This window comes from Dipodomys merriami, unplaced genomic scaffold, assembly GCF_024711535.1.
Source record: "Dipodomys merriami isolate MVZ:Mamm:240054 unplaced genomic scaffold, mDipMer1.0.p SCAF_271, whole genome shotgun sequence".
Taxonomy (NCBI): Eukaryota; Metazoa; Chordata; class Mammalia; order Rodentia; family Heteromyidae; genus Dipodomys; species Dipodomys merriami.
This window is the reverse complement of record NW_027204171.1, coordinates 252,253-275,865: the sequence shown is the minus strand read 5'-3', so window position 1 is coordinate 275,865 and position 23,613 is coordinate 252,253. Positions and strand designations below refer to the sequence as shown.

The window sequence follows — 23,613 nt, the reverse complement described above, 5'->3', positions numbered from 1 at the left end:
ACTCCCCCCCGCCCCCCCAAAAAAAAAGAAAAAAGAAAAAAAGGATGAGCTTATGCAGGATGAATATGTTATGATATAAAATACTACAGGGTGACTGTAACCAACGGTGCTCTGTAATATACTCAACATTTGCGAAGATACTAAATCTTAAACGTTCTTAACGAAAGGATTAGTAGCTATGTAAAATGGGATATTAGCCTGATTATGGCAATCATTTCCTCACATTGTATACCTTAAACACATCTCCCTCCTTCCTTCCCTCCCTTTTTTTTTTTTTTTTTGGGTCCGGTCGTGGGGCCTGCACTGTGGTCCTGGGCGCTGTCCCTCAGCTCTTCAGCTCAAGACGAGCGCTCTACCACTTAAGCCACAGCGCCACTTTTCGGCTTTTTTTCTTTTTGCTTATGTGGTGCTGGGGAATGGAACTGGGGGCCTCATGCATGCAAGGCAAGTGCTCTACCACTGAGCCACCTTCCCAACCCCTTCCTTCCCTTTTTGCTTTCCCCCTTTTCCCCTCCCTCTCTCCCTTCACCTCCTATTCTTTCATTTTTTTTCTTTTTTCTTTTTTTTTTTTTTGTAGGTCATGGGACTTGAAGTCAGCCTGGGCAGGGGCAAGAAAGTCTTTGAGACCACCCCCTCCCCCCCCCGGGTCCTGTCATGGGGCTTGAACTCTGGGCCTGGGTGCTGTCCCTCAGCTCTTCAGCTCCAGGCTAGCACTCTACCACTTGAGCCACAGCCCCACTTCCGGCTTTTTTTTCTGCTTATGTGGTGCTCAGGAATCGAACCCAGGGCCTCAAGCATGCAAGGCAAGTGCTCTACCACTGAGCCACCTTCCCAGCCCTCTTTGAGACTCTTATTTCCAATTAACCAACATAAAACCGGAAGAGGCACTGTAGCTCAAGTGGTAGAGCTCTAGCCTTGAGCTGAACAGCTCAGACAGAGCCCAGGTCCAGAATTCAAGCCTCATGACCAACGCCGACCCCCTCCCTCCCCCCCCCCCCAAAAAAAAAGTTTTATCTCTAGGGCACTATTGTATTTTTCATGCTATTTCATTTAAAAAAATGTTGGTTGTGATCATCTGTGAAGTTGATTTCATGATTACTCACAGTGGCAACCCTAAATCTGCAAAGCATTGATCTGTCTATATGTTTTACTACTTGTACCTTCCTGTCTCGGTGCTGAGGGATGGTGGCTGGTTCAAGTTTGGTAACCAGTTTCTTTGGTTTCTTCTGTGGCACCATGTGGTGGTGCTGCTGTCACTTTTTCCAGTAGTGGTGCTCTATTTACTCCACAGAATTGAGCAGGAGAGTGATGTCTTCTAATTAGACTTCATTTTTGCCTGATGAAACCTTACAAGTGCCACATGCATCATGTTTAAATCTGTTTAAGCATTTGTGGTGAATAAACTATAAAACTTCATCTTTTTATTAGATTGCTGAGCTGAAAAGAGGTGCTGAAATTATTGTTTGCACACCTGGTCGAATGATTGACATGCTAGCAGCTAACAGTGGTAAGTCGGGGGTAATTTTTTTGTCCTCTTTTGTTTTTGTCCTCTTACACTTTTTTTTTTTTTTTTTTTTTGTTAAAGCAGATACAAGACAGCTACAAACATTTCTTCTTAAAGCTGTAATATCTTAAAATTTGTATTGTAACAAGCTTATAGTCAAAAGCATTAATTGCTTTGCCATTCAATTTAAAATTACAGAGTTAATGCTGTTTGATCTTCTAGCATGTTTTTTAGTTTCTTTTTGCTTAGCTTTGTTTTTTCAAGGGTGGTATTCTAGTCTTTTCCTTTTCCCCCTTGGTGCTAGGTATACAATTCAAGGCCCAGGTAAGCACTCTACCACTGAGCTATATCCCTTGCCTACTCTTTTCTTTATTGCAAAATTCTGGATTTTTTTTCTCATGAGCTAATATTTTACAATACTAGATTAAATTAAGGTATTGCAGCTTCAAGAAATTTTGTCTTTAGTAAATACCGCATGTTTTTAAGCTCAAATGTGATGCTTTGTTAAATGATTCCCTATGAAAACTGTTACTAAACTGTTGACATTATTTAACTTCTGTGGAGAAAGGCCCTTCAAGATTTATAGAACTGGGCTTCCGAGACTTAAACCATCAAAGGTAGGTCGATTTAATGCTGTTCCCGACCTTGCAAAACTAATGGGGGCTGCAAATGTTAGCGTGGAATACTTAGGTGTTAGCACTCTTTTCGGCTCATTTTTGTTTTTGGTTTTGCTTTTTTAAATTTTTTTTGAAGAAAAATGCTTTTAAATGTTTCATTGCAGTATCCAATATATAAGCAACAGACTATTAAAAATATAGTAATGCATGTTGCTAATGGCATTGTGCTTGAGTTTCTGTATAGACTGAAATCTAATTCTTCAAGAAGCTGGCAAAGTAATAAAGAAGTTGTTTGCTAAGTGATTGTGCTTGGATATTACAGAGGAAGTTTGATATGAATGCTGATTAAATAATCCCTTATTTTTTCTCAATGCTTCATTGATTAAATCTCCTGAGATTCATAATTAATGTTACCTTTTTCCTTTGTCCTTTTGGTTTAATAACTTACTTTGTACAAGTTTTTGCCAGGTGGTTGATTCAACATTTGTACCAATGCTTATATTAATCCATTAGAAAGAGTCTTTCTGTATTTAGTTTTCACTAGTTAAGAAGCTGGAAATATTTATTTAAATGAATGGGAGCACTTAAACGTATGTTTGCATAGAAAATGTGTTTATTTATAATGCATTTGGCATTGTAAAGTTTTGTGTACTATGTTAGTTACTTAATATGTTAAATGGTTTGACATGCCACTTAAGGAACTTGGAAAAACTTGATAGAAGTAGGTTAGAAAGTAATATCAAAGAGACGTTTTCTGCGTCGGAAGTAGTTTAGTGCTGGAACTGCTTTCCACACATACGCTGTAATCTCTAATATGTTTTTTTCTAGGTGATGCTGTCAGATAATGGCTGATGTGGCTCGATGCTTCATCTCAGTCTTAGTTTTATGATGTGTTTTGGAGAGGGCTGTTTTCTGAATTTTACAGGTTCTTCAGGCCCTATGATGGTATGCAAGAGACGAGTTTGACACAATAAAGGGCCTCATGTATCCATTGTCAGTACTGCCACTAGATTAAGACATTGTAGACCAGAATTTCTTTTCACTGTTAAAGATACCTAACCCACCCCTGTGGTTAAGTCAGGCATTTTAGTTCCCTTACAGTATTTTAAAGTTTCTTGATAGTCATAAAATGAATTGTGTCTGTTTTTTAGTTGTCTTTTTTTTGTCTTTTTTTTTTTTTTTTTTCTTCTCATCTTAGGTCGGGTCACGAATCTTCGAAGAGTGACGTATGTTGTTTTAGATGAAGCAGATAGAATGTTTGACATGGGCTTTGAACCACAGGTAAGCATTATATGTCTTAAGATGTTTGGTTGTTTTTTGGGACAGGGTCTTACTATATCGCTGGGAAAAACTCAACCTTGCTTTACAAGTAAGGCCTACGTTGTCCTCAAACTCATGGTCTTTGGAGAAGTATGTTTAGAACCAAATGCACTTGGAGAGTGGACTGGGATTCCAATTGTTGCTGCATCTGAAATTGGAAATCCTTCAAGTAATCACCATGACAGTGTTAACAGTAGTTTTCCATGAGAAATTGCTCTCTTGTTTATCCTTCTTATTTTTATGGGGACCAGGGGTCTCACTATGTCTTTTGAGCTGGCTTCCAACTTTGGAGTGAAGTTATCCTCCTGCCTCAGCCCCCCACATAACTGAGACTATACAACACCTTTGTGGCTTGAAGTCAGGAAATTATGTTCTTGCTTTGGCTTCTTCACTCAAGTGTAGTCATCTCTACTACTTGAGCCATACCTCCACTTCCTTGAGCTACCATCTGTTTAGCTTGGCTTTTTGCTGGTTAATTGGAGATAAGAGTTTTGTGGACTTTTCTTTTCTTTTTTTTTTTTCCTTTTTTGTCGGTTGTGGGGCATGAACTCTGGGCCTGGGCGCTGTCCCTCCGATTTTCAGCTCAAGGCTAGTGCTCTACTCCTTGAGCCACAGCACCACTTCCAGCCTTTTCTGCTTATGTGGTGCTGAGGAATCAAACCCAGGGCCTCATGCATGCAAGGCAAGCGCTCTACCACTGAGCCACCTTCCAGCCCCTATTGTGGAGTTTTCTGCCCAGGCTTTCATCCTTTAGTTCTTTATCTACTGAGTAGCTAGGAACCAGGCCCTGGCCTTTTTGAGCATCTTTAATATTGAACTGTTTGTTTATTTGTTCAGGCTTGAACCCAGGTGCCACCCAAGTGGTCTACCACTGAGGCACACCTCACCCCACCCTGTTTTTGAGATTATCTCACAAAGTTGCTCAGTCTGGGGTCTTGCCTCAGCTCCCTTTGTAGCTGGGAGCACAGGTGTGTGTCACTGTACCTGTCAAGAACAGTCATTTTGAAGCTTTTATCCTGTAGATTTGCCACTAGATCCTTTTCACAAATAGTTTGTTGATTATTATTTATTTATATATTTTCTTTTCTTTTTTTTGGGTGGGGGTCCGGTCGTGGGGCCTGAACTCAGGGCCTGGGCGCTGTCCTTCAGCTCTTCAGCTCAAGGCTAGCGCTCTACCACTTGAGCCACAGCGCCACTTCCGGCTTCTTTTCTTTTTGCTTATGTGGTGCTGAGGAATCGAACCCAGGGCCTCAGGCATGCAAGGCAAGCGCTCTACCACTGAGCCATCTTCCCAGCCCTATATTTTCTTTTTCCCTTTGGCTGGGCCTACTTTGTATCTCTGGTGAGGGATATTAAAAACTAGACATTTGAGTCTAGAAACACTGCAAATTGGATTTTTCCCTTCCCTAGGGTTTGCTGTTTTTGTTGTTTAGATTGTTATTGGTTGTTTCTGTGCCAAGGGTCAGACTAAATTATAAACTCAAGGGCTTCTTATGTCTCTTGTTTTTTATTATTATTATTATTATTATTTTAAAATGCTGTTCCTGGGCTTGTACTCAGAGTGTGGGTGCTGTTTCTTTCTGAAGCTTTTTTACTCAGGCTAGCACTCTACCACTTGAGACATGGCTCCACTTCTGGATTTTTTTGGTGGTTATTTGGAGATGAAAGTCTCATGGACTTTTTTCCCCAGGCTGGCTTTGAGCTCTGACCTTAGTTCTCAGCCTCCTGAGTAGCTAGGATTACAGACATGAGCTGTCAGTGCCCTGCCTTCATTAATTTAATCGTACAAAGTTGTTTTCTTGTGATTTCCCATGTCTTTCCTTAGCCCGCGTATGTGTGGTCACTTTCTCACTTTCCTTGTATATCCTCTGTGTGTGTGTTGGGGGGGGGTGCATGCGTTTGCACACGCGTACGTGAGTGCGTGTGCTCGTGCATGGGCATATGTGTGTGTGTGTGCGCGTGCCTGTACTGGGATTTTAACTCAGGTCCTGGATGCTGCTTGATCAAGGCTAACTAATGCTCTACCACTTGAGCCAGCTATACTTCTGACTTCTTGGTTGTTAGTTGGAGGTAAGAGTCTCATGGACTTTGCTGCCTGGGCTGGCTTTGAACTGTGATTCTCATATTTTAACCTCCTCAGGAGCTAGGATTATATGCATCAGCAACTAGTACTTTGCTTGGTGTTTTTGTTTTGTTTTTGGTGGTATTGGGGTTTGAATTCAGCTTTGTGCTTGCTAGGCAGGCACTCTTTTGCTTGACCTGTACCTGTTCCATTATTTATTTATTTATGTTGTTGGTGCTGGGGCTTGAACTCAGTCCCTGAGCTTTTTTTTTCTTAAGGCTAGTGTTCTACCACTTGAGCTACAGCTCCATTTCACACTGTTTTCTGAGTAGTTTATTGGAGGTAAGAGTCTCAAGGACTTTCCTGCCAGGGATGGCTTTAAACTATGATCCTCAAATCTCAGCTTTCTGAGTAGCTTGAATTATAGGGGTGAGCCACTGGTGCCCAGCTATCTAGTTATTTTTAATGTTTTGTTCTCCAAAATAGGAAGAAAAGAGAGGTACTGGCCTTTGTATTTTGGAAGTCAGTTCAGCTGTACCTTTAGCAGTTTTTGAGATGGATAACAACACAGTGACCCCTGTCTCTGTCTACACCTCAGTGGTGAGATGCAGTGGACAGTACAGGTCTTTCATACTTGGAGTTCACGGTTCGGTTTGCTCACCCAGGCTCCCCGAAGCAGACTGTTGCAGCCTGCTATTGGAGCATGCCGTTTGCCCTGCTGTGGAAGGACAGATGGCACCACATGGGTAGTTGCTGCTGTGGTAACAGCTCAAATTGGCGGGAATGAGCACAATTTACCTTCTGCTTCTTCTGCTAGTAGTGTAATCGGTTCCAGCGTTCCAAAATGGTTATATCAGACAGAATCTGCTGCTGCAGACAGATTCCTGATTTTCCAACTCTACTGCCTTTCCACAATCACCTTTTTCTTATTTTTACACTTAATGTCTGGCTTATAATGAGTGCCCAATACAAATATGTTGAGTAAAAGGAAGGAAAGCAGTGTTAGAAGTAGACAATTGTGTCCTAAGTATAGTTTGAAGACAGAAACTACTAAGCTTGTTTATAGACTGTGACGTGAGTGACAGGTTAGTGAATGAAGGCATCTAGACTTTGGGCCTATACTTGAGGAGTTGTCTTCTTGATGGTGAACTAAGGGTATAAAGTAAGTCTTAATATTCTAAGGTAACAAAATTACAGTAACTGAAGTAGTTACTCCCAAAAGTTCCTTCCATTTGATTTTAACTTGGTATATTAAGTTTGGGAGACAACGCTGCTACATGGATCTTGTTTGTTTTCTTAGGTCATGCGCATCGTGGACAATGTCCGTCCTGATCGGCAGACAGTTATGTTTTCAGCTACTTTTCCCAGGGCTATGGAGGCCTTGGCCCGCAGAATCCTTAGTAAACCCATTGAAGTACAGGTTGGGGGTCGAAGCGTGGTTTGCTCGGATGTGGAGCAGCAAGTGGTGAGTACTTTAGGGACGTTCCCATAGTGGTTAGGCAGTGGGAGTGATCCTTGTGGTATCACTGTTTGTGAGCTGGATAGGTAATTTCCAAAATTAAGTATGCATCAATTTCAGTGGCCAGATGCACTGGATGTATGGTCACTGGAACTAATGGGGTTTAAAATGCTCTCTGTGTTTCTCCCACCACAGGAGGGAGGCTGACAAAGGTACACATCTGGTGTATTCTTGGGATATTCCATATGAAGTGAAGGGACCAGTGTTCATCTGTCCACATTTGTAAATGTATTATTCTCTGAAAGTTTGCAGTTTTTCCTAATTGTTGGCTTGATATTTAAAAAAAGAAAAAAAAACCAGCCAGGTGCCTGGTGGCTCATGCCTGTAATCCTAGCTACTCAGGAAGCTAACTAAGGTCTGAGGATCATGGTTCAAAGCCAGCCCAGGGCTGAAAGTCTGTGCCACTTTTTTTTTTTTCCAGTAGTGGTGGTACTTGAACTCAGGGTCTAGGAGCTGTCTCTGAGCTCTTTTACTCAAGGCTAGCCGCTCTGCGATGTTGAGCCACAGTGTCCCCCCCCCCCCCCACCTTTTTGTGTTTTTTCTGGTAGTTGGAGATACGAGTCTTACAGTCTTTCCTGCCTGTTTGTTTTTTGTCAGTCCTGGGGCTTGAACTCAGGGCCTGGTCACTGACTTTGAGTCTCTCTCTGCTCAAGACTAGTGCTCTATCTACCATTTGAGCAGAGTACCACTTCTGGCTTTTTCTGCTTATGTGGTACTGAGGAATTGAACCCAGGGCTTCATAAATGCTAGGCAAGCACTCTACAACTAAGCCACATTCCAGCTCCCTGGGTTTGTTTTGAACCACAGTCCTCAGATTTTAGCCTCATGAGTTGCTATGATTACAGGTGTGAGCCACTAGCACCCAATAAACTACTCAGAAAGTGGTACTGTGTGGCTCAGGTGGTAGAGAGCTCTAGCTTTGAGCGGAAAGAGGCTCAGGAACAGCACCCAGGCTCTGAGTTCGAGCCCTAGGACTGGCGAAAAAAAATCAACATTTTTTCCCCCCAGCCCTTCCTTAAAATATAGGCATGTTTTTTTATTCATTTACAATTTAAATATTTCTGGTCAAGGGACATATTTTGCATTTTTTACTCATTACTTGATGTAATATGGCACTTTCAGATTGTGATTGAAGAAGAAAAGAAATTCTTGAAGTTACTTGAGCTTCTGGGCCATTATCAAGAATCAGGATCTGTCATTATATTTGTGGATAAGCAGGAACATGCTGATGGTCTTCTAAAGGATTTAATGAGAGCATCTTATCCTTGCATGTCTCTTCATGGAGGTAAGGTTTAACAGAATGCCTTTCATGAACTTGACTTGCCCTGTTCTGTGTTCTAAATAATTGCCTTGCCCTTTTTTTCATTCAGTGGAGAGAGAGTGCAAGGCTCTCATTACTGGCACACACATGTGTATGCACATACATATACACATGTCCTTGGTTATTGTTACTATAGGTGCTTTGACATATATTTTGTTTAGTGCTGGTGCTAGAACTCAGGGCCGGGGTCCAGTCCCTTAGCTTGTTTTTTGCTCAAGGCTAGTGTTATGCACTTGAGCCAAACCTCTAGTTTCACATTTTTGCAAGTCTCATGGGACTTTTCTGCCCAGGCTGATTTTGAACTGAGATCCTCAGATCTTAGCCTCCTGAGTAGCTAGGGAACCATCATCACCTGGCTAAGTTTTGTTATTTTTAACTTAACATATAAATTTATATTGATATTGGTTCCATCAATTTTTCCTATGAAAAATTTAGGTCCCAATTTCTTTTTCTTTTCTTTTTATTTTTGTTTTTGGGTCCGGTTGTGGGGGCTGAACTCTGGGCCTGGGCGCTGTCCCTCAGCTCTTCAGCTCAAGGCAAGCACTCTACCACTTGAGCCACAGAGCCACTTCTGGCTTTTTTCTTTTTTGCTTATGAGGTGCTGAGGAATCGAACCCAGGGCCTCATGCATGCAAAGCAGGCGCTCTACCACTGAGCCACCTTTCCAGCCCTGTGAAACTCTTATTTCCAATAAACCACCAGAAAACTGGGAGTGGCACTTTGGCTTAAGTGGTAGAGTGCTTGCCTTGAGCTGAAGAGCTGAGGGGCAGCACTCAGGCCCAGAGTTCAAGCCCCATGACTGACAAAAAAAAAAAACAAAAAAAAAAAACAACTAAAATTTGAGATGGTGAAACCAATGAATATTGATAAATATTTAAATGTGCAGGCTGGGCTTGTCCAGTATGTACAGGCCCTGGGTCTGATCTCCAACACCACAAGGAAGAAAGGTGCTAATGATTCTTCTGTATGTATGTTGTATCTGTTATAAACATGAGTTTTTAGGTTTGTTAATTTATCCTATTTTATTCTCTACTGTAAACAGAGGTACCTGGGCTTTTGTGATCTAACATTTTGATATGTTATACATGTGCCGCCTAGTTACTTATCCTGAGATTCTTGGGTTACATATTTCAAGAGAGATCCAATTAGGTATTTTTAAACTAGTGCTCCTTTTTGTGTATGTGGTAAGTAATCATTTAAGGGACTTATAAATGTAAATTTTGATTCAGTAGTCTAGGGAGAGACTAATATTTTGCATTTCTTTTTTTATTTTTTTTAATTTTTGGGTCCGGTCGTGGGGCCTGAACTCTGGGCCTGGGCCCCTCTGCTTTAATATTTTGCATTTCTAAGTGAGTAGCAGTGCTCTAAGTAACCCACAAAAGAAAGAAGGAGCTGAGTCTTTTTAATGTGAGCTGAACATTCTTGCCTTTCCCCCTCTCCCCCTTTGTTCTTGAATCAAGTTTGAATTGGTGATTCTGAAATTGGAGCTTCAGCAATTTTAACCTTTTATTTTGCCAGATTGTAGAACTTGAAAGTGTGGATTGTTTTTTATTCCATGTTTAAGTTTTTTTTTTTTTTCTGTCAGAAGAAATGAAAGATCCTAACAGCCATGTCTCTAATTTACTCACAGGGATCGATCAGTATGACAGAGATAGCATAATAAATGACTTTAAGAATGGAACCTGCAAGCTTCTCGTAGCCACCTCTGTTGCTGCTCGAGGTCTGGATGTGAAACATCTCATTCTTGTGGTCAATTACAGTTGCCCCAACCATTATGAGGATTATGTGCACAGAGCAGGACGGACTGGGAGAGCAGGCAACAAAGTAAAGAAAATTTTAAAATAATTTCTTCCTTTTATAACAATATAGAAACATCTTTTTTTTTTTTTTTTTTGGTCAGTTGTGGGGCTTGAACTCTAGGCCTGGGTGCTGTCCTTTGCTTTTCAACTCAAATGCTCGTGCTCTTCCACTTGAGCCACAGCGCCTCTTCTGGTTTTCTGGTGGTTCATTGGAGATAAGAATCTCACAGATTTTGTTCCTGGGCTGGCTTTGAACCATGATCTTCAGTTCTGAGCTTCCTGAGTTGTTGGATTATAAGCGTGAGACACTGGCACCCAGCAGAGGCAACACCAGAGGTTTTGTCAAGACAGAGATCTGAGTGTGTTTTTTTGCCATTTGACTTCCACTGCAATCTTTCTCTTGAGTGTGCCCAAGGTTACTGGGGCATGTGAAAGCCTGACATCTAGAGCAATTCCAGGAAGTTGATGAAGTGAAGCTCACTCTTGCAAAGTAGTTACAAACATAGACAGCTTATGTGTATGATTAAATATATGTGCATGCATACATTTTTTAATCTTAAAAAATAAGGAAAGCTACATGCTAAGAAATGAATGTTAATGTGGGATGCAAGCTAAAAAAAGAAAGAGGAAACCAATACAAGCCACTCACAGTGGCTCACACTTGTTATTCCTAGCTTTGCAGAAGGTGGAGATTGGGAGGATTTCATTTCTACTCTGTCCCTGGCAAAAAAGTTAATGAGACCCTCATTTCAGTCAATAGACCAGTAGGCTGGAGGTGTGGCTCAAGTAAAGAACTGTCTTAGCAAGTGGTAGGCCCCATCCCAGTAATATATGAATGAATAAATGAATGAATGAGCTGGGCATGCTGGTGGGAACCTATGGTCCCAACCTGTGTTGGAAGGTCACTACCGCAGGTTGACCCAGAGGAAAACACAGACTGTTTTGGAAAAATACTTGAAAGTAAAGAATGAGTGGGGGGGCTGGGAAGGTGGCTCAGTGGTAGATCACTTGCCTTGCATGCCTGAGGCCCTGGGTTCGATTCCTCAGCACCGCATAAGCAAAAAGAAAAAAAGCCGGAAGTGGTGCTATAGCTCAGGTGGTAGAGCGCTAGCCTTGAGCTGAAGAACTGAGGGATAGTACCCAGGCCCAGGGTTCAGGCCCCACAACTGGACCCCAAAAAAAAAAAAAAAAAGAATGAGTGGGGGCTTAAGTGGTAGAGTGCCTACTTAGCAAGTGTTGAGGCCCTGAGCACAAACCCAGCATCCCACAGATACAAAGACAGTTAATGCACATGACAATGCAAGTTCTGTAAAATCTCATGTGTATCTACTTATATATACAGAAATTTTCTTATTTTTTAAAATTGTATATATGTATGTATGCATGCATGCTTGCATACATGCATGTATGCAGTATTTTGCAGTGCTGGGGAATGAATCCAGGATCTTGGCACATACTAGGCAAGTGCTCTGCCACTGAACTACAACTCTAACCCCCCTCATTTTAAATATTAAATATTTTTCTTTGAAAAATTATTATTTAAAATTATTATTAAAATAATAATTATTGAAGAATAATTCCTTAGCAATGGCATCCGTTGTAGAGCTTTATTCCCTGGCTTATATTTTATGCTATATGTGATTGTAAGTTGAATTTATCTTGGTGTCTAATAATTCCACATTTTGTTATTCATTAGGGCTATGCATATACTTTTATCACAGAAGACCAAGCTCGCTATGCTGGTGACATAATTAAAGCTCTTGAACTATCTGGGACTGCAGTGCCTCCTGATCTAGAGAAACTTTGGAGTGATTTCAAAGATCAACAGAAAGCTGTGAGTTTTTAAATGCCTGTTACTTTCATTCAAGTTACTAATGTCATTCTTTATTCTTGGGCATCTTAATAGAGAGGGAAATAAGTGAAAACAGGATGTTCTCTTATGCTTGAACTTAGTATTTTGTGACATTATATAGAGCTCTTGTATTTTTTATTGCATGCAAGGGGAAATACTTTTTGTTACATTGGCATACGCCCCTTAAAAATACTATGTTTTTACTATGAAATTAATTTTGAAAAAAATTTTTCTTTGAAAGGAAGGAAAAATAATTAAAAAGAGTAGTGGGTTCTCTGGTAAGGGATTCAAGTTTGATGAAACAGAACAAGCTTTGGCGAATGAGAGGAAGAAGTTGCAGAAGGCAGCTCTTGGTCTGCAGGATTCAGATGATGAGGATGCTGCGGTTGATGTAAGTATAGCTACAATTTTCCTTGATTCTTTCTCTCTACTGCAGGTCTTAGCTGTAGGCTTGTTGAGCTAGTCCTGGGAAACCTTGTTGTATACTGCTTCAAGCATTTTTCTGTTTGTGGATGCACATATAGGTTCGTGTGTGTGTGTGTGTGTGTGTGTGTGTGTGTGTGTGTGTGTGTGTGTGTGTGTGTGTGTGTGTGTGTGTGTGTGTGTGTGTGTGTGTGTGTGTGTGTGTGTGTGTGTACCAGTTTATAACCTTTTTACAACAGTGTGTGAAAAGTCTTTCCATTTAATAAATTCACACTAACTGTATGGCTGCATAATATTTTTTTTTTTTTGGTTGTTGGGGCTGAACTCTGGGCCTAGGCACTGTCCCTCAGTTCTTTAGCTCAAGGCGAGCGCCCTACCACTTGAGCCACAGTGCCACTTCTGGCTTTTTTCTGCTTATGTGGTGCTGAGGAATCGAACCCAGGACCTCATGCGTACGAGGCAAACACTGTGCCACTGAGCCAACTTCCCAGCCCAGGTGTGGTTGTTTTAAAGTTGAAGGGTCATACTGATATTTTTTTAATGTATTCTTATCAGATTTCATGTTCTTATAGCACATTGAGATTTTCAGACTATTATTCAGATTCCTTATCCAGGAGCTTTATTTTATTTGCTTGTCTATCTTAGGCTGCTTCTGGTCTTGAAGTTAGGGCCTTGAGTGCTGTCCCTGAGCTTTTTAGCTAAAGGCTGTTCTACCACTTGAGCCACAGCATTTTGGTCGTTGATTGGAGATCAGAATTATTTTTTTTTTGGATTGGTCATTGGACTTGGACTCGGTGATTTTTTCCATTTTAAGCTACAGTGCCACTTCCAGTTTTCTGGTGGTTAATTTGAGATATGAATCTCATGGACTTTGCTGCTTGGGCTGGCTTTTAAGTGTGATCCTCAGATCTTTGCCTTCTAAATAGCTAGAATTACAGGTGTGAGCCACCCATACACAGTTTTAACTTACATACCTTTAACTCTCTGCTGATTCTGGTCTTTTGGTGGAATAATTTCTTGTTTTTGTAGACAATAAGTAAGCTAATAATTACACTTCAGTTTCACTACTCCTTGATTTTTCTAGATTGATGAACAAATTGAAAGCATGTTTAATTCAAAGAAGAGAGTGAAAGATATGGCTGCTCCTGGAACATCCAGTGTTCCTGCTCCAACTGCAGGAAATGCTGAGAAATTGGAAATCGCTAAGAGACTGGCTCTTAGAATCAATGCTCAGAAGAATTTGGGCATCGAGTCTCAGGTATTAAGTAATTTGTTCCACGTCTCAGTCATTACTTTTAATTTAGTGCCTAACTCAGCAAGTTTTCCTATAAGTTGAGTCTGTAAGATGTTAGCATGCTTAGCAGGCTTCTTTGATTCTTGCACTAGTATGAGGGCTGTGTGCCTCTTCTGGAATGCTATGTAGGCAGGTTAGCCAGAGATAGTTTTTATAGAGCAGTTGAGCATTCCTAATACGAAAATCTAAAATACTGTGTAGTCTGAAATGTTTTGATTGGTGTTTGATGTTTTATAGTATTTTGTATTTGGGATATTCTGATTACAGATATCCAGTCAGTAAAGCCCTATGCAAGTACTCTAGAATTCAGCAGAGTAAAATCTGAAATACTTCTGTTCCTAACTTATGAATAATAGAAAATTTAGCCTGTACGGTTGTTTGATTTGTTTTACCAAAATCTGAAGAAAATATTCTTTTTCATTTTCTTCTTCTTCTTTTTTTTTTTTTTTGGTTGTTTGTGGGCCTAGGTGTTGTCCCTGAGCAATTCAGCTCAAGGCTAGCGCTCTACCACTTGAGCCACAGTGCCACTTCCAGCTTTTTCTGCTTATGTGGTGCTGAGGAATCAAACCCAGGGCCTCATGCATGCAATAGGCAAGCACTCTACCACTAAGCCACCTTCCCAGCCCCTTTTTTTGGTTTTCTTAAATCTTAGCTCTCACTGGTGTGTTATTGAGCACAGAACCAGTTTCCCAGATGCATGAACATTTGGTTCTTTCTGACTCACTATGTTTAATCATTGGAGCATTATTATGTTCTTTTAACTGTTTCACATGGCATATCTGTTTTGTGAAAGCTTTTGTATTAACTTTTAACTAAGTGAATTTTCATAGCATCCTTAAAGAATGGCTTAGTAATTTCAACAGTAATTTGGAGATTTTGAGTAAGTCATTTACTGTATTTTATTGACTATTGGGTGGGGCAGTGAAGTCAGTGGTACAGAGATTCCAATTCATAGGAAACATCTGGGAGTCATAAAAGATATACATGGCTTTAGAAGTACTGCATTGTATATGCTACCAAGAGGTGGATAATTTTCAACTGTGTATCTGTGCTCTGATATTTTCAATAGGCTAGTTGAATGTTCTTTAGTTTTTCATTAAGAATAAAGGAGATCCATTGGACTATTAACTACAAACATATATTGCTGAATTTAAGCAGAATGAAGTAAAATAGAAGGCATGAATAATCTGTGGGTAGGTCCATGGCCCTGCCTCTGTCTGCTTTGAGATTTGACTGTCAGTCTTTTAACTACAGGATGTGATGCAGCAGGCCACCAATGCGATCCTGAGAGGTGGCACCATCCTGGCTCCTACTGTGTCGGCCAAAACCATTGCAGAGCAACTTGCTGAGAAGATCAATGCCAAGCTCAATTATGTGCCTTTAGAGAAACAAGAAGAAGAGCGGCAGGATGGAGGACAGAATGAATCTTTCAAGAGATATGAGGAAGAATTAGAGATCAATGACTTCCCACAGGCAAGTAACAGATTTAACCCTTTAAAAATTTTTTTTGGTAGATCATGGGGCTTGACCTCAGAGCTTGGATGTTGTCCCTGAGCTCTTTTACTTAAGGCTAGTGCTCAGCCACTTTGAGCCACAGAGCCACTTCTGGTTTTCTGATTATTAATTGGAGTTAAGAGTCCTATGTACTTTCCTGCCTGGGCTGACTTTGAACCGTGATCCTCAGATTTAGCCTCCTGAGTAACTAGGATGACAGATTGGAGCCACTGGTGCCGGGAAGATTTAACCATTTTTATATTTAGTAGAAACTTCTTTTGTTTTTGTTTCTGTGTTGGTCCTGGGGGGTGAATTGGGTCTGGGTGATGCTCTTGAGCTTTTTTGCTCAGGGTTAGCATGCTTGAGCCTCAGCTCCACTTGTGGCTTTTTGGTGGTTAATTTTAAGGAGATAAAGTTTTCATGGACTTGCCTGCCATGGCTGGCTTTGAACCACTACCTTCAGATCTTAACCTTAGCAGATAGCGTTATAGATGTAAGCCGCCAGCGCCCAACTAAAAAATTGTTGTTTTCTTTTTTTTTTTTTTTTTTTTTTTTGGTCCGGTTGTGGGGCCTGAACTCTGGGCCTGAGCACTGTCCCTCAGCTCTTCAGCTCAAGGCCAGTGCTCTACCACTTGAGCCACAGAGCCACCTCCGGCTTTTTTCTTTTTGCTTATGTGGTGCTGAGGAATCGAACCCAGGGCCTCAGGCATGCAAGGCAAGCACTCTACCACTGAGCCAACTTCCCAGCCCCAAAATTGTTGTTTTCTTAGGAACAAAAATCCTTTCTTTAAAATGTAAGAACAGTTAATTGTGCTTATTTATTTACTTCTGCATTGCTGAGGATCAAACCCAGGGTTTGATGGGAGTCTAGACTTTACCACTGAGCTACATGTTCATCCCTCTAAACACATAAACATGTTATTTTAATTTTAATTTTAATTTTTTTTGGCAGTAGTGTGGGTTCAATTTAGGACTTCTTGCTTACCAAAATCTCTTTCACTTGAGCCACACCCCTCGTCTAATGTGCCTTAGCTTCTGCTTTTGTGTGTATGTGTGCCTTTCTTGTGCATTGAACTTGGCCTTGTCCCTGGGGTGTTTTGTTTTGTTTTGTTTTTGCTCAAAGTTATTGCTCTACCTCAGCTCCACTTTTGGCTTTTTGCTGGTTAGTTGGAGTTAAGGATCACATGGAAAGCCAGGCGCCAGTGGCTCATGCCTGTCATCCTAGCTACTCAGGAGCCTGAGATCTGAGGGTCTCGGTTCAAAGCCAGCCCGAGTAGTTAAGCCCTGAGACTCTTACCTCCAATAAACCATTCACTAAACCGGAAGTAGCATTGTGGCTCAAGTGGTAGAGCGCTTGCCTTAGCTGAAGAGCTGAGGGACAAGTGCCCAGGCCCAGAGTTCAAGCCCCAGGACCTACCAAAAAAAAAAAAAAATCTCATGGACTTTCCTGCCCAAGCTGACTTTGAACTCTGATCCTTTGATCTCAGTCTCCCGAGTAGCTAGGATTGCAGGCATGAGACACTGGCTTCTGGCTGGCTGCTTCATTTTTTTACCTTTATAGGAGAGTTAACAGTAGAAATTCAGTATTTATGAATATTTTCTAGATTATTAAGATCTAGATGAACTGCAGATATATTATGTTCTTAACATCGACCTAATACAGTAAGCCAGTCTATTTTCTCTTTCAGCATGCTTGTTTATTTTAATGAAGTGATTTTCCTCCCTTCCCCTTCAACTCTCTTTTTTTAGACGGCTCGGTGGAAAGTTACCTCCAAGGAAGCTCTACAGAGAATCAGTGAATATTCCGAAGCTGCAATCACAATCCGAGGCACATACTTCCCTCCTGGCAAGGAGCCCAAGGAAGGAGAGCGGAAAATTTACCTGGCAATTGAAAGTACGCAGTCTTGTTCTGTTTCAGGCTGGAGTCGGCTCAGAGTTGATGTGGATGTAATAGGTACCGAGTGAGTGTGGAGACCTTTCTAGGAAGGACCAAAAATAAGCAACACCATGAGAAAAACATAGGTTCTTTATTTAGCAGTTCAGTAAATACACAAAGTGGTGTGACGTACTTGTGGGACTTACATTTGAAAATCACTCTGAAAGTATGAATTGTAAGGCCCAATCTGACTGTGCTTCTACTAAGTGAAATAGTCTGGCCAAAGTTTAATTTAGAAACTAAATTAACTCTAGTAGCCCATTTAATGAATGTGTAAGCAGATCTGGCCACTGAAATTGTGCTCAGTGAAGTTCATCCATATCTTTGGCAAAATAATAAGTGGATATAACCTCAAGGATAATGTAATTTCTGTGTTTTTTTGTTTTTTTTTTTTTTTTTGGTTCTGATACTGGGGCTTGAACTCAAGGGCTTCCCTCTCTTACTTGGCTTTTTTGCTCTCATCTAGTGCTCTACTTCTTGACTACCTCTACTTCTGGCATTTTTTGGTTATTCAGAGATAAACATCTCACTGTTCTGTCTGCCTGGACTGTCTTCAAACCAGGACCTTCAGATCTGAATAGCTAGGATTACAGATGTGAGCCAACAGAGCCTGGCTTCTCTTATCATTTTATTTTGGCATAGTTCTTAGATGTAAATATATGTTGTTTTTAGTACTTAGAGTATAGGCAGTTGTCTTAATGCTGTGGGCAGGGCATGAGTGGTGAGGAGGAGGAGTCAGGATAAAACACTGGAAAGCTCTGTTACTGAGGTTTAGCTGGTTGTGGTTTTTGTTGTTGTTTTCCTTGCCTCAAAACTTGTGGTTATTACCTCAGTAAAAGTTTATTTTTGACAGGTATTACACACTTACACCCTGTTTTGTAGAGAGGGAAAGTTTTAGAGTTCCCTGCTCTGACATCTTTTTTTTTTTTTTTTTGGTCAGTTGTGGGGCTTGAACTCTGGGCACTGTCCCTCAGCTGTTCAGCAAAAGGCTAGCGCTCTACCACTTGAGCCATAGTGCCACTTCCGGTGTTCTGGTGGTTTATTGGAGATAAGAGTTTCGAGGTCCTGCTGGGGCTGGCTTTGAACTGTGATCCTCAGATCTCAGCCTCCAGAGTAGCTAGGATTACAGGCTTCTGACATTTTTTAATCACCATACAGGTTTTGAATCAGGTGAATTGTGTCAGGGGATTTGTTTTGCTATTACTGTTGCTGAATTTATTTTTGTCAGTACTGAGGATTGAATGCAGGGCCTCATCCTTTATAGGCAGACACTATACCAGTTAGTCATATTCTAATCCTGTTGTGTATATATATATATATATATATATATTTCCTCTCCCCCCCTCCCCCCCATTCATGAGGCTTGAGCTCTGGGCCTGGGCACTGTCCCTCAGTTCTTTAGGTCAAGGCTAGCGCTATATCACTTGAGCCACAGCACCACTTCTGGCCTTTTCTGCTTATGTGGTGCTGAGGAATCAAATCCAGGGCCACATGCATGTAAGGCAAGCATTCTACCACTGAGCCACCTTCCCAACCCCCTCTCCTCCCCCCCGGTAGTATATTTTTTTTAAGTATGTTCCAAGGATCTGCATCCAGAACTGAGCAAATTGCTTTTTTTGTTGTTGCTATTTCAATTTGTGACTCTGAGAAACTGACATCTATTTCAAGTCAGGGTTTTTGTTTTGTTTTGTTTTTTGCCAGTCCTGGGGCTTAAACTCAGCCTGGGCCCTGTCCCTAAAGTTTTTGTGCTCAAGGCTAGTACTCTACCACTTGAGCCACAGCCCTACTTCTGGCTTTTGTTGGCTAATTGGAGATGCATCTCATGGGCTTTCCTGCTCCTGCTCTGGCTGGCTTCAAACCACAATCCTCACATCTCAGCCTTCTGAGTAGCTAGGATTATAGTGGGAGCTACTGGAGCTTAGCCTAAAGTCAGGTTTTAAGATACGATCCTTTCGTATCCTGAATGAATTTTGGTCTGTTAATAGCTCAGTATATTTTTCTGTTTATTATTTATTTACTTATTTACCAGTTCTGGGGCTTGAACTCAGGGCCTTTGTGTTGTCCTTGAGCCTCTTTGTATTCAAGGCTAGCTCTATACCACTTGAACCACAGTACCACTTCCAGCTTTTCCTGAGTAGTTTATTGGAGATAGGAGTCTCATGGACTTTCCTGTCTGGGTTGGCTTTGAACTATATTCCTGAGTAGCTAGAATTATAGGCGTAAGCTTGGCTTGCTGTTTATTTTTGTTTTGTTTTCTATTTTAGTGAGGCCGTTCAGGGAATCAAACCCAGAGGTTCTTGCATACTAAGCTTGCACTCTTCCACTGAGCTACATCCCCAGCCCTCTGTTTCTAGATCCTGTGACACTTCCTTACTATATAGTTAATTAAGGGTGGCTGGCACCTGAATCTTTAGAGAAAATCAACATCTTTCTGCACTTGAACTGGATAATTCCTTGCTGCTGTGTTCTTTAGACATAGAATGGGGATACAAGATGTGCAAAGGAATCTGGTGATAAAACTGTGGGTATACATAGAGCCAGACGTTAATTCTCTGCTTGACTATCCTAGGTATTTTAAGCAAAGTCTGTATTTTAAGCGTCTACTTGTTAGGAGGTAAATCAGAGACAGTTCTTTCCTTTGAAAAAACATCTTTTTGGTATTTAATGCTTGTCTGGGATAGTACTTATTCGTATGTCAAAATTCATATAAAGTTTATATACAACTCTGAGACCACCTCTGTGTCACCGGGTGGCGTGCAGTAAGGCACTTGTGGTCTAGTTTCCTTCCGCGGAGTGTGGTGCCAGTCACTTTCCTCTACTGTCAGTTGTACTTAGGGAACAGCATGTAACTTTTATAGTAATCTAAGCAAAACCCCTCCCCCCTTCCATAAAAAGGTTAATTTGTTGAAAACAAGCCTTAAGGAGAAGTATTCTGAAGACATACCAGTTCTAAGAGTCGGAGTTGATCATTAAAATGAGAGAAAGCCTGTAGAATTTTGGGAGATGAGATTCTGAAAGGACTTGTTCAGTTTTTAGAACTCCATCCGGTTCAGCGAATACTTAACAGGATGAAAGCAGGTCCTGCTAGTGTGGAAGGAGCCCGGTGTCATCTGTTTCTAGTTCTGTAATTGAAGGGACCCCAACCTGGCTCCTGGAAGGATCTGTGTGGCTCAGCACCCCAGGCCTCCCACCAGGCGGAGGGAAGGAGAACAGGAAGGAGGACTTACGTGCCTAAGGCAGCCTGTATAATTTATATAGCTTGTTCGGTGACCCTCTCTTTTTACTAGTGGAGAATCCGAAAGCAGCCAGAGTTATTTTAGGACCAATGAAGGGAAATGCCCCCTTTTCATGACTACCTAGAAACATGTGTAACCCATTACGTGAACTACATTAGTCAAAAAGTTAAGCTGGTTCAAACGGTCAAGCTCTAGCTAAAGAAGGCTTATGGGAGAGTGTGATTTTTCTTCATTCTAAAATAGTACAAAATATCAACAAGCTTAACATTTTTTTTTTCTTTGTGTAATACTGGGAATCAGATCTCAGGGTCTCACACTTTCCAGGTGGGCTCTCTACCACTTGAGCAGTGCCTCCAGCTTCCTTTTGCCTTGGTTGTTTTCTAGGTAGGGTGTCGCTTTATGCCCAGGTCTGATAAAAGACCTGAAGCTTTTATCTTCCTACTTGGGCTTCTGGTCACTGGTTGTGACAGTAGCTAGCCACTGAGCCCAGCCATTCTGCTTCTCCTCTAGCTGAGATAAGAGGCATGGCACCAGTCCACCAGCCACGAGTGAACTTGTATCAGCTGGGTGCCCAGGTTACCCTTGAGTCACAATTCCTCAATTTCCATCTCCCAGGCCACTAGGATTATGGTTATAAACCTGGCCGTTTCACACCAGCTCTTGTCCAGTAGCATATTTTCCTACCAATTTTCATTTTCAGTTGTGTTTACTCGTTTGTAATTTCCAGACGAGGCTTTTGGATCTGCCCTCTGTTTTCTTTTATCCACTTTTCTTCTAACACTCAACTTCCCTACACACCTTAAAATTTGTCTGGTTGTAGTTGATGGAAGTTTAGAGTTTAAATATATTGCTATGATTTCATATCCATGCCCTTGGTCTTTTCCTTCTGCTAAGCTGTTTCTGCCTGCCCATCTTCCTTCTCTCTTCCCATTTGTTAGTCATTCAGTCTGTCAATCAATTGGGTAAGCAGTCAATCTTTCCCTTTTCCCCTCATTGAAAAGGTTAGTCACTTCTAGTAAGGGGAAAAATTTTCCTCATTCCTTGCCAGTTCTTTTCCTCGTTATTTTATACTTGTATGTATATACTGATTCAGTTGTACTCTCTACAGGTACAACCCAGCTTCCTTTTATTTTTGACATTTCAGTCTCTTGTCTACTTTGGTCCAGCTCCTTTCCTCTTACAAGTGTGCCTCCCATTGCATACCTGCTTACACACTGCCTCTTGTTGTTCTCCATCTCATATCTCACTCTACCTGTCTTTGTTCTCAAATCCTCATCTCTCTTAAATTTTTGGTTCACATTTCCCATCAGCAAAAATAGCCATTTGGCTCCAGAAGTACGTTTTCATGGTGCCATGAACACAGTACTGTGAGTACACCAAGGGGAAAAATACTGCACATGGAGATGCCATGGAAAGCATCTTAAATGTGATTTCTGAAAGTTTTTTACAGCTATGGTGTTGCTTAATAGTAGAATGCTTGTTTAGCATGTGAGACTCTTTCTGGGTTTGATCCCTTGTACCACAGATAGAATGACAGATAGAGCTACATAGATAATATATACATAGACAGAAATAGATACAGAAGAGATAGCTAGATAGATGGTAGATAAACAAGACACAGCTAACTAGCTACATACCTAGGAAACCTCTTCTCTTATTGTTGTAATGGTTTTACAAGTTTCCTTTCCTTTTCTAGTGGTCTGTGCAGTCTCCCCCCCCCCCCCCCCCCTTGTCCTTGGGTCTGAACTCAGGGCCTCTTTGTGCTCAAGGCTAGCACTCTACCACTTGACCCACAGTGCCACTTCTGGCTTTTTCTGAGTAGTTTATTGGAGATCAGAATCTCATGGACTTTGCTCCTGGGACTGGCTTCAAACTGCGATCCTCAGATCTCAGCCTTTTGAGTAGCAAGGATTACCAGCATAAGCCACCAGAGCCTGGCTGGTCTATGCAGTCCCCCCCTACCCCCCCACCCTCCCCTGTCATGGGGTTTGAGCTCAAGGCCAGTACTCTACTACTTGAGCCACAGAGCCACTTCAGTTGTTCTTAGTGGTTTATTGGAGATAAGAGTCTCATGGACTTTGCTGCCCTCTCTTTTTTTCCCTAGCCATGCTACATTTCTCCTACTCTTCAGTAAATAAGCATGTTTTCCTTTTGGTGGTTGTTGTTTTGAGACAGTCTCCCCATGTAGTCCAGGTTGGCCTTAAACTTGGTATCCTCCTGCCTCTGTTTGTTATGGGCTAGGATTGCAGGTGTGAACCACTACACCTAGTGAAGCATTCTTTTGTTGTTGTTTGTTTGTTTTAGTCAGTTGTGGGGCTTGAACTCTGGGCTTGGGCTCTGTCCCTGTGCTCTTCAGCTCAAGGTGAGTGCTCTACCGCTTGAGCCACAGTGCCACTTCCAGTTTTTTCTATTGGTTTATTGGAGATAAAAGTCTTATGGACTTTGCTGCCCAGACTGGCTTTGAACTGTGATCCTCAGATCTCAGCCTCCTGAGTAGCTAGGATTACAGGCGTGAGCCACTGAAGGCCCACGCGAAGCATTCTTTTATTAATCTTGTGCCCTTGCACATATGGTTCCTTGTTGTGACATCCTCTCCCTGTCAGCCTCCCTCCAAAACTTGGACAGTCTTCATTCTTTTTTTTTTTTTTTTTGCCAGTCCTGGGGCTTGAACTCAGGGTCTGGGCACTGTCCCTGAGCTGCTTTTGCTCAAGACTAGCACTCTACCACTTGAGCACAATGCTACCTCTGGCCTTTTGTTTATGTGTTACTGAGGAATCGAACCCAGGGCTTCATGCAGGTTAGGTAAGCACTATACCACTAAGGCACATTCCTATCCTTCATTCATCTTTAAGATACTCACATGGTGTCTTTTTCACACACTTTCAGACCTCAGAAAATTCAATAAATAATAAATATTTGTAAAGTAAATCAAGTTGTATTTCCATTTAACCCTTTCCTACTCTCTTCTGGATTGCTAATCTTTCTTTGCTCTTTTTAATCAACATACCAGAACCATTTGTTTATGTGCATATGTGCTCCTAGGGTTTGAACTTAGGGCCTTGTACTTGCTAAGCAGGTACTATTTCACCTCTGGCCTGACATCACCAGAACTGTTAAGACTAATGTCACACAGTCTACAGTGGTTACATTTGAAACTCAAAAAGCAATCGGAATAATAAGCAGCCCTTTGTTAATATGGGCAATGTTCTCAGGCAGTGAACAGTTGTTTTTGGCAG

The 23,613-nt window shown here is 41.4% G+C and overlaps 1 protein-coding gene across 2 annotated transcripts in view; it reads left to right on the top strand.

Annotated features, from left to right (window-relative positions):
• The window catches only part of Ddx46 (DEAD-box helicase 46), a 45,954-nt gene that overhangs the window by 20,759 nt on the left and 1,582 nt on the right, over positions 1-23,613 (top strand). Inside the window, exons 12-21 of one of the 2 annotated variants that reach the window (XM_070036453.1) lie at positions 1,429-1,507; positions 3,320-3,402; positions 6,804-6,968; positions 8,145-8,307; positions 9,974-10,167; positions 11,839-11,976; positions 12,236-12,385; positions 13,502-13,675; positions 14,966-15,184; positions 16,955-17,099. In XM_070036453.1, the coding sequence (XP_069892554.1) occupies positions 1,429-1,507; positions 3,320-3,402; positions 6,804-6,968; positions 8,145-8,307; positions 9,974-10,167; positions 11,839-11,976; positions 12,236-12,385; positions 13,502-13,675; positions 14,966-15,184; positions 16,955-17,099 (1,510 nt within the window). Of the gene's footprint in view, positions 1-1,428; positions 1,508-3,319; positions 3,403-6,803; positions 6,969-8,144; positions 8,308-9,973; positions 10,168-11,838; positions 11,977-12,235; positions 12,386-13,501; positions 13,679-14,965; positions 15,185-16,954; positions 17,100-23,613 lie in introns of both variants that reach the window. The other variant, XM_070036452.1, reaches the window with a different exon arrangement.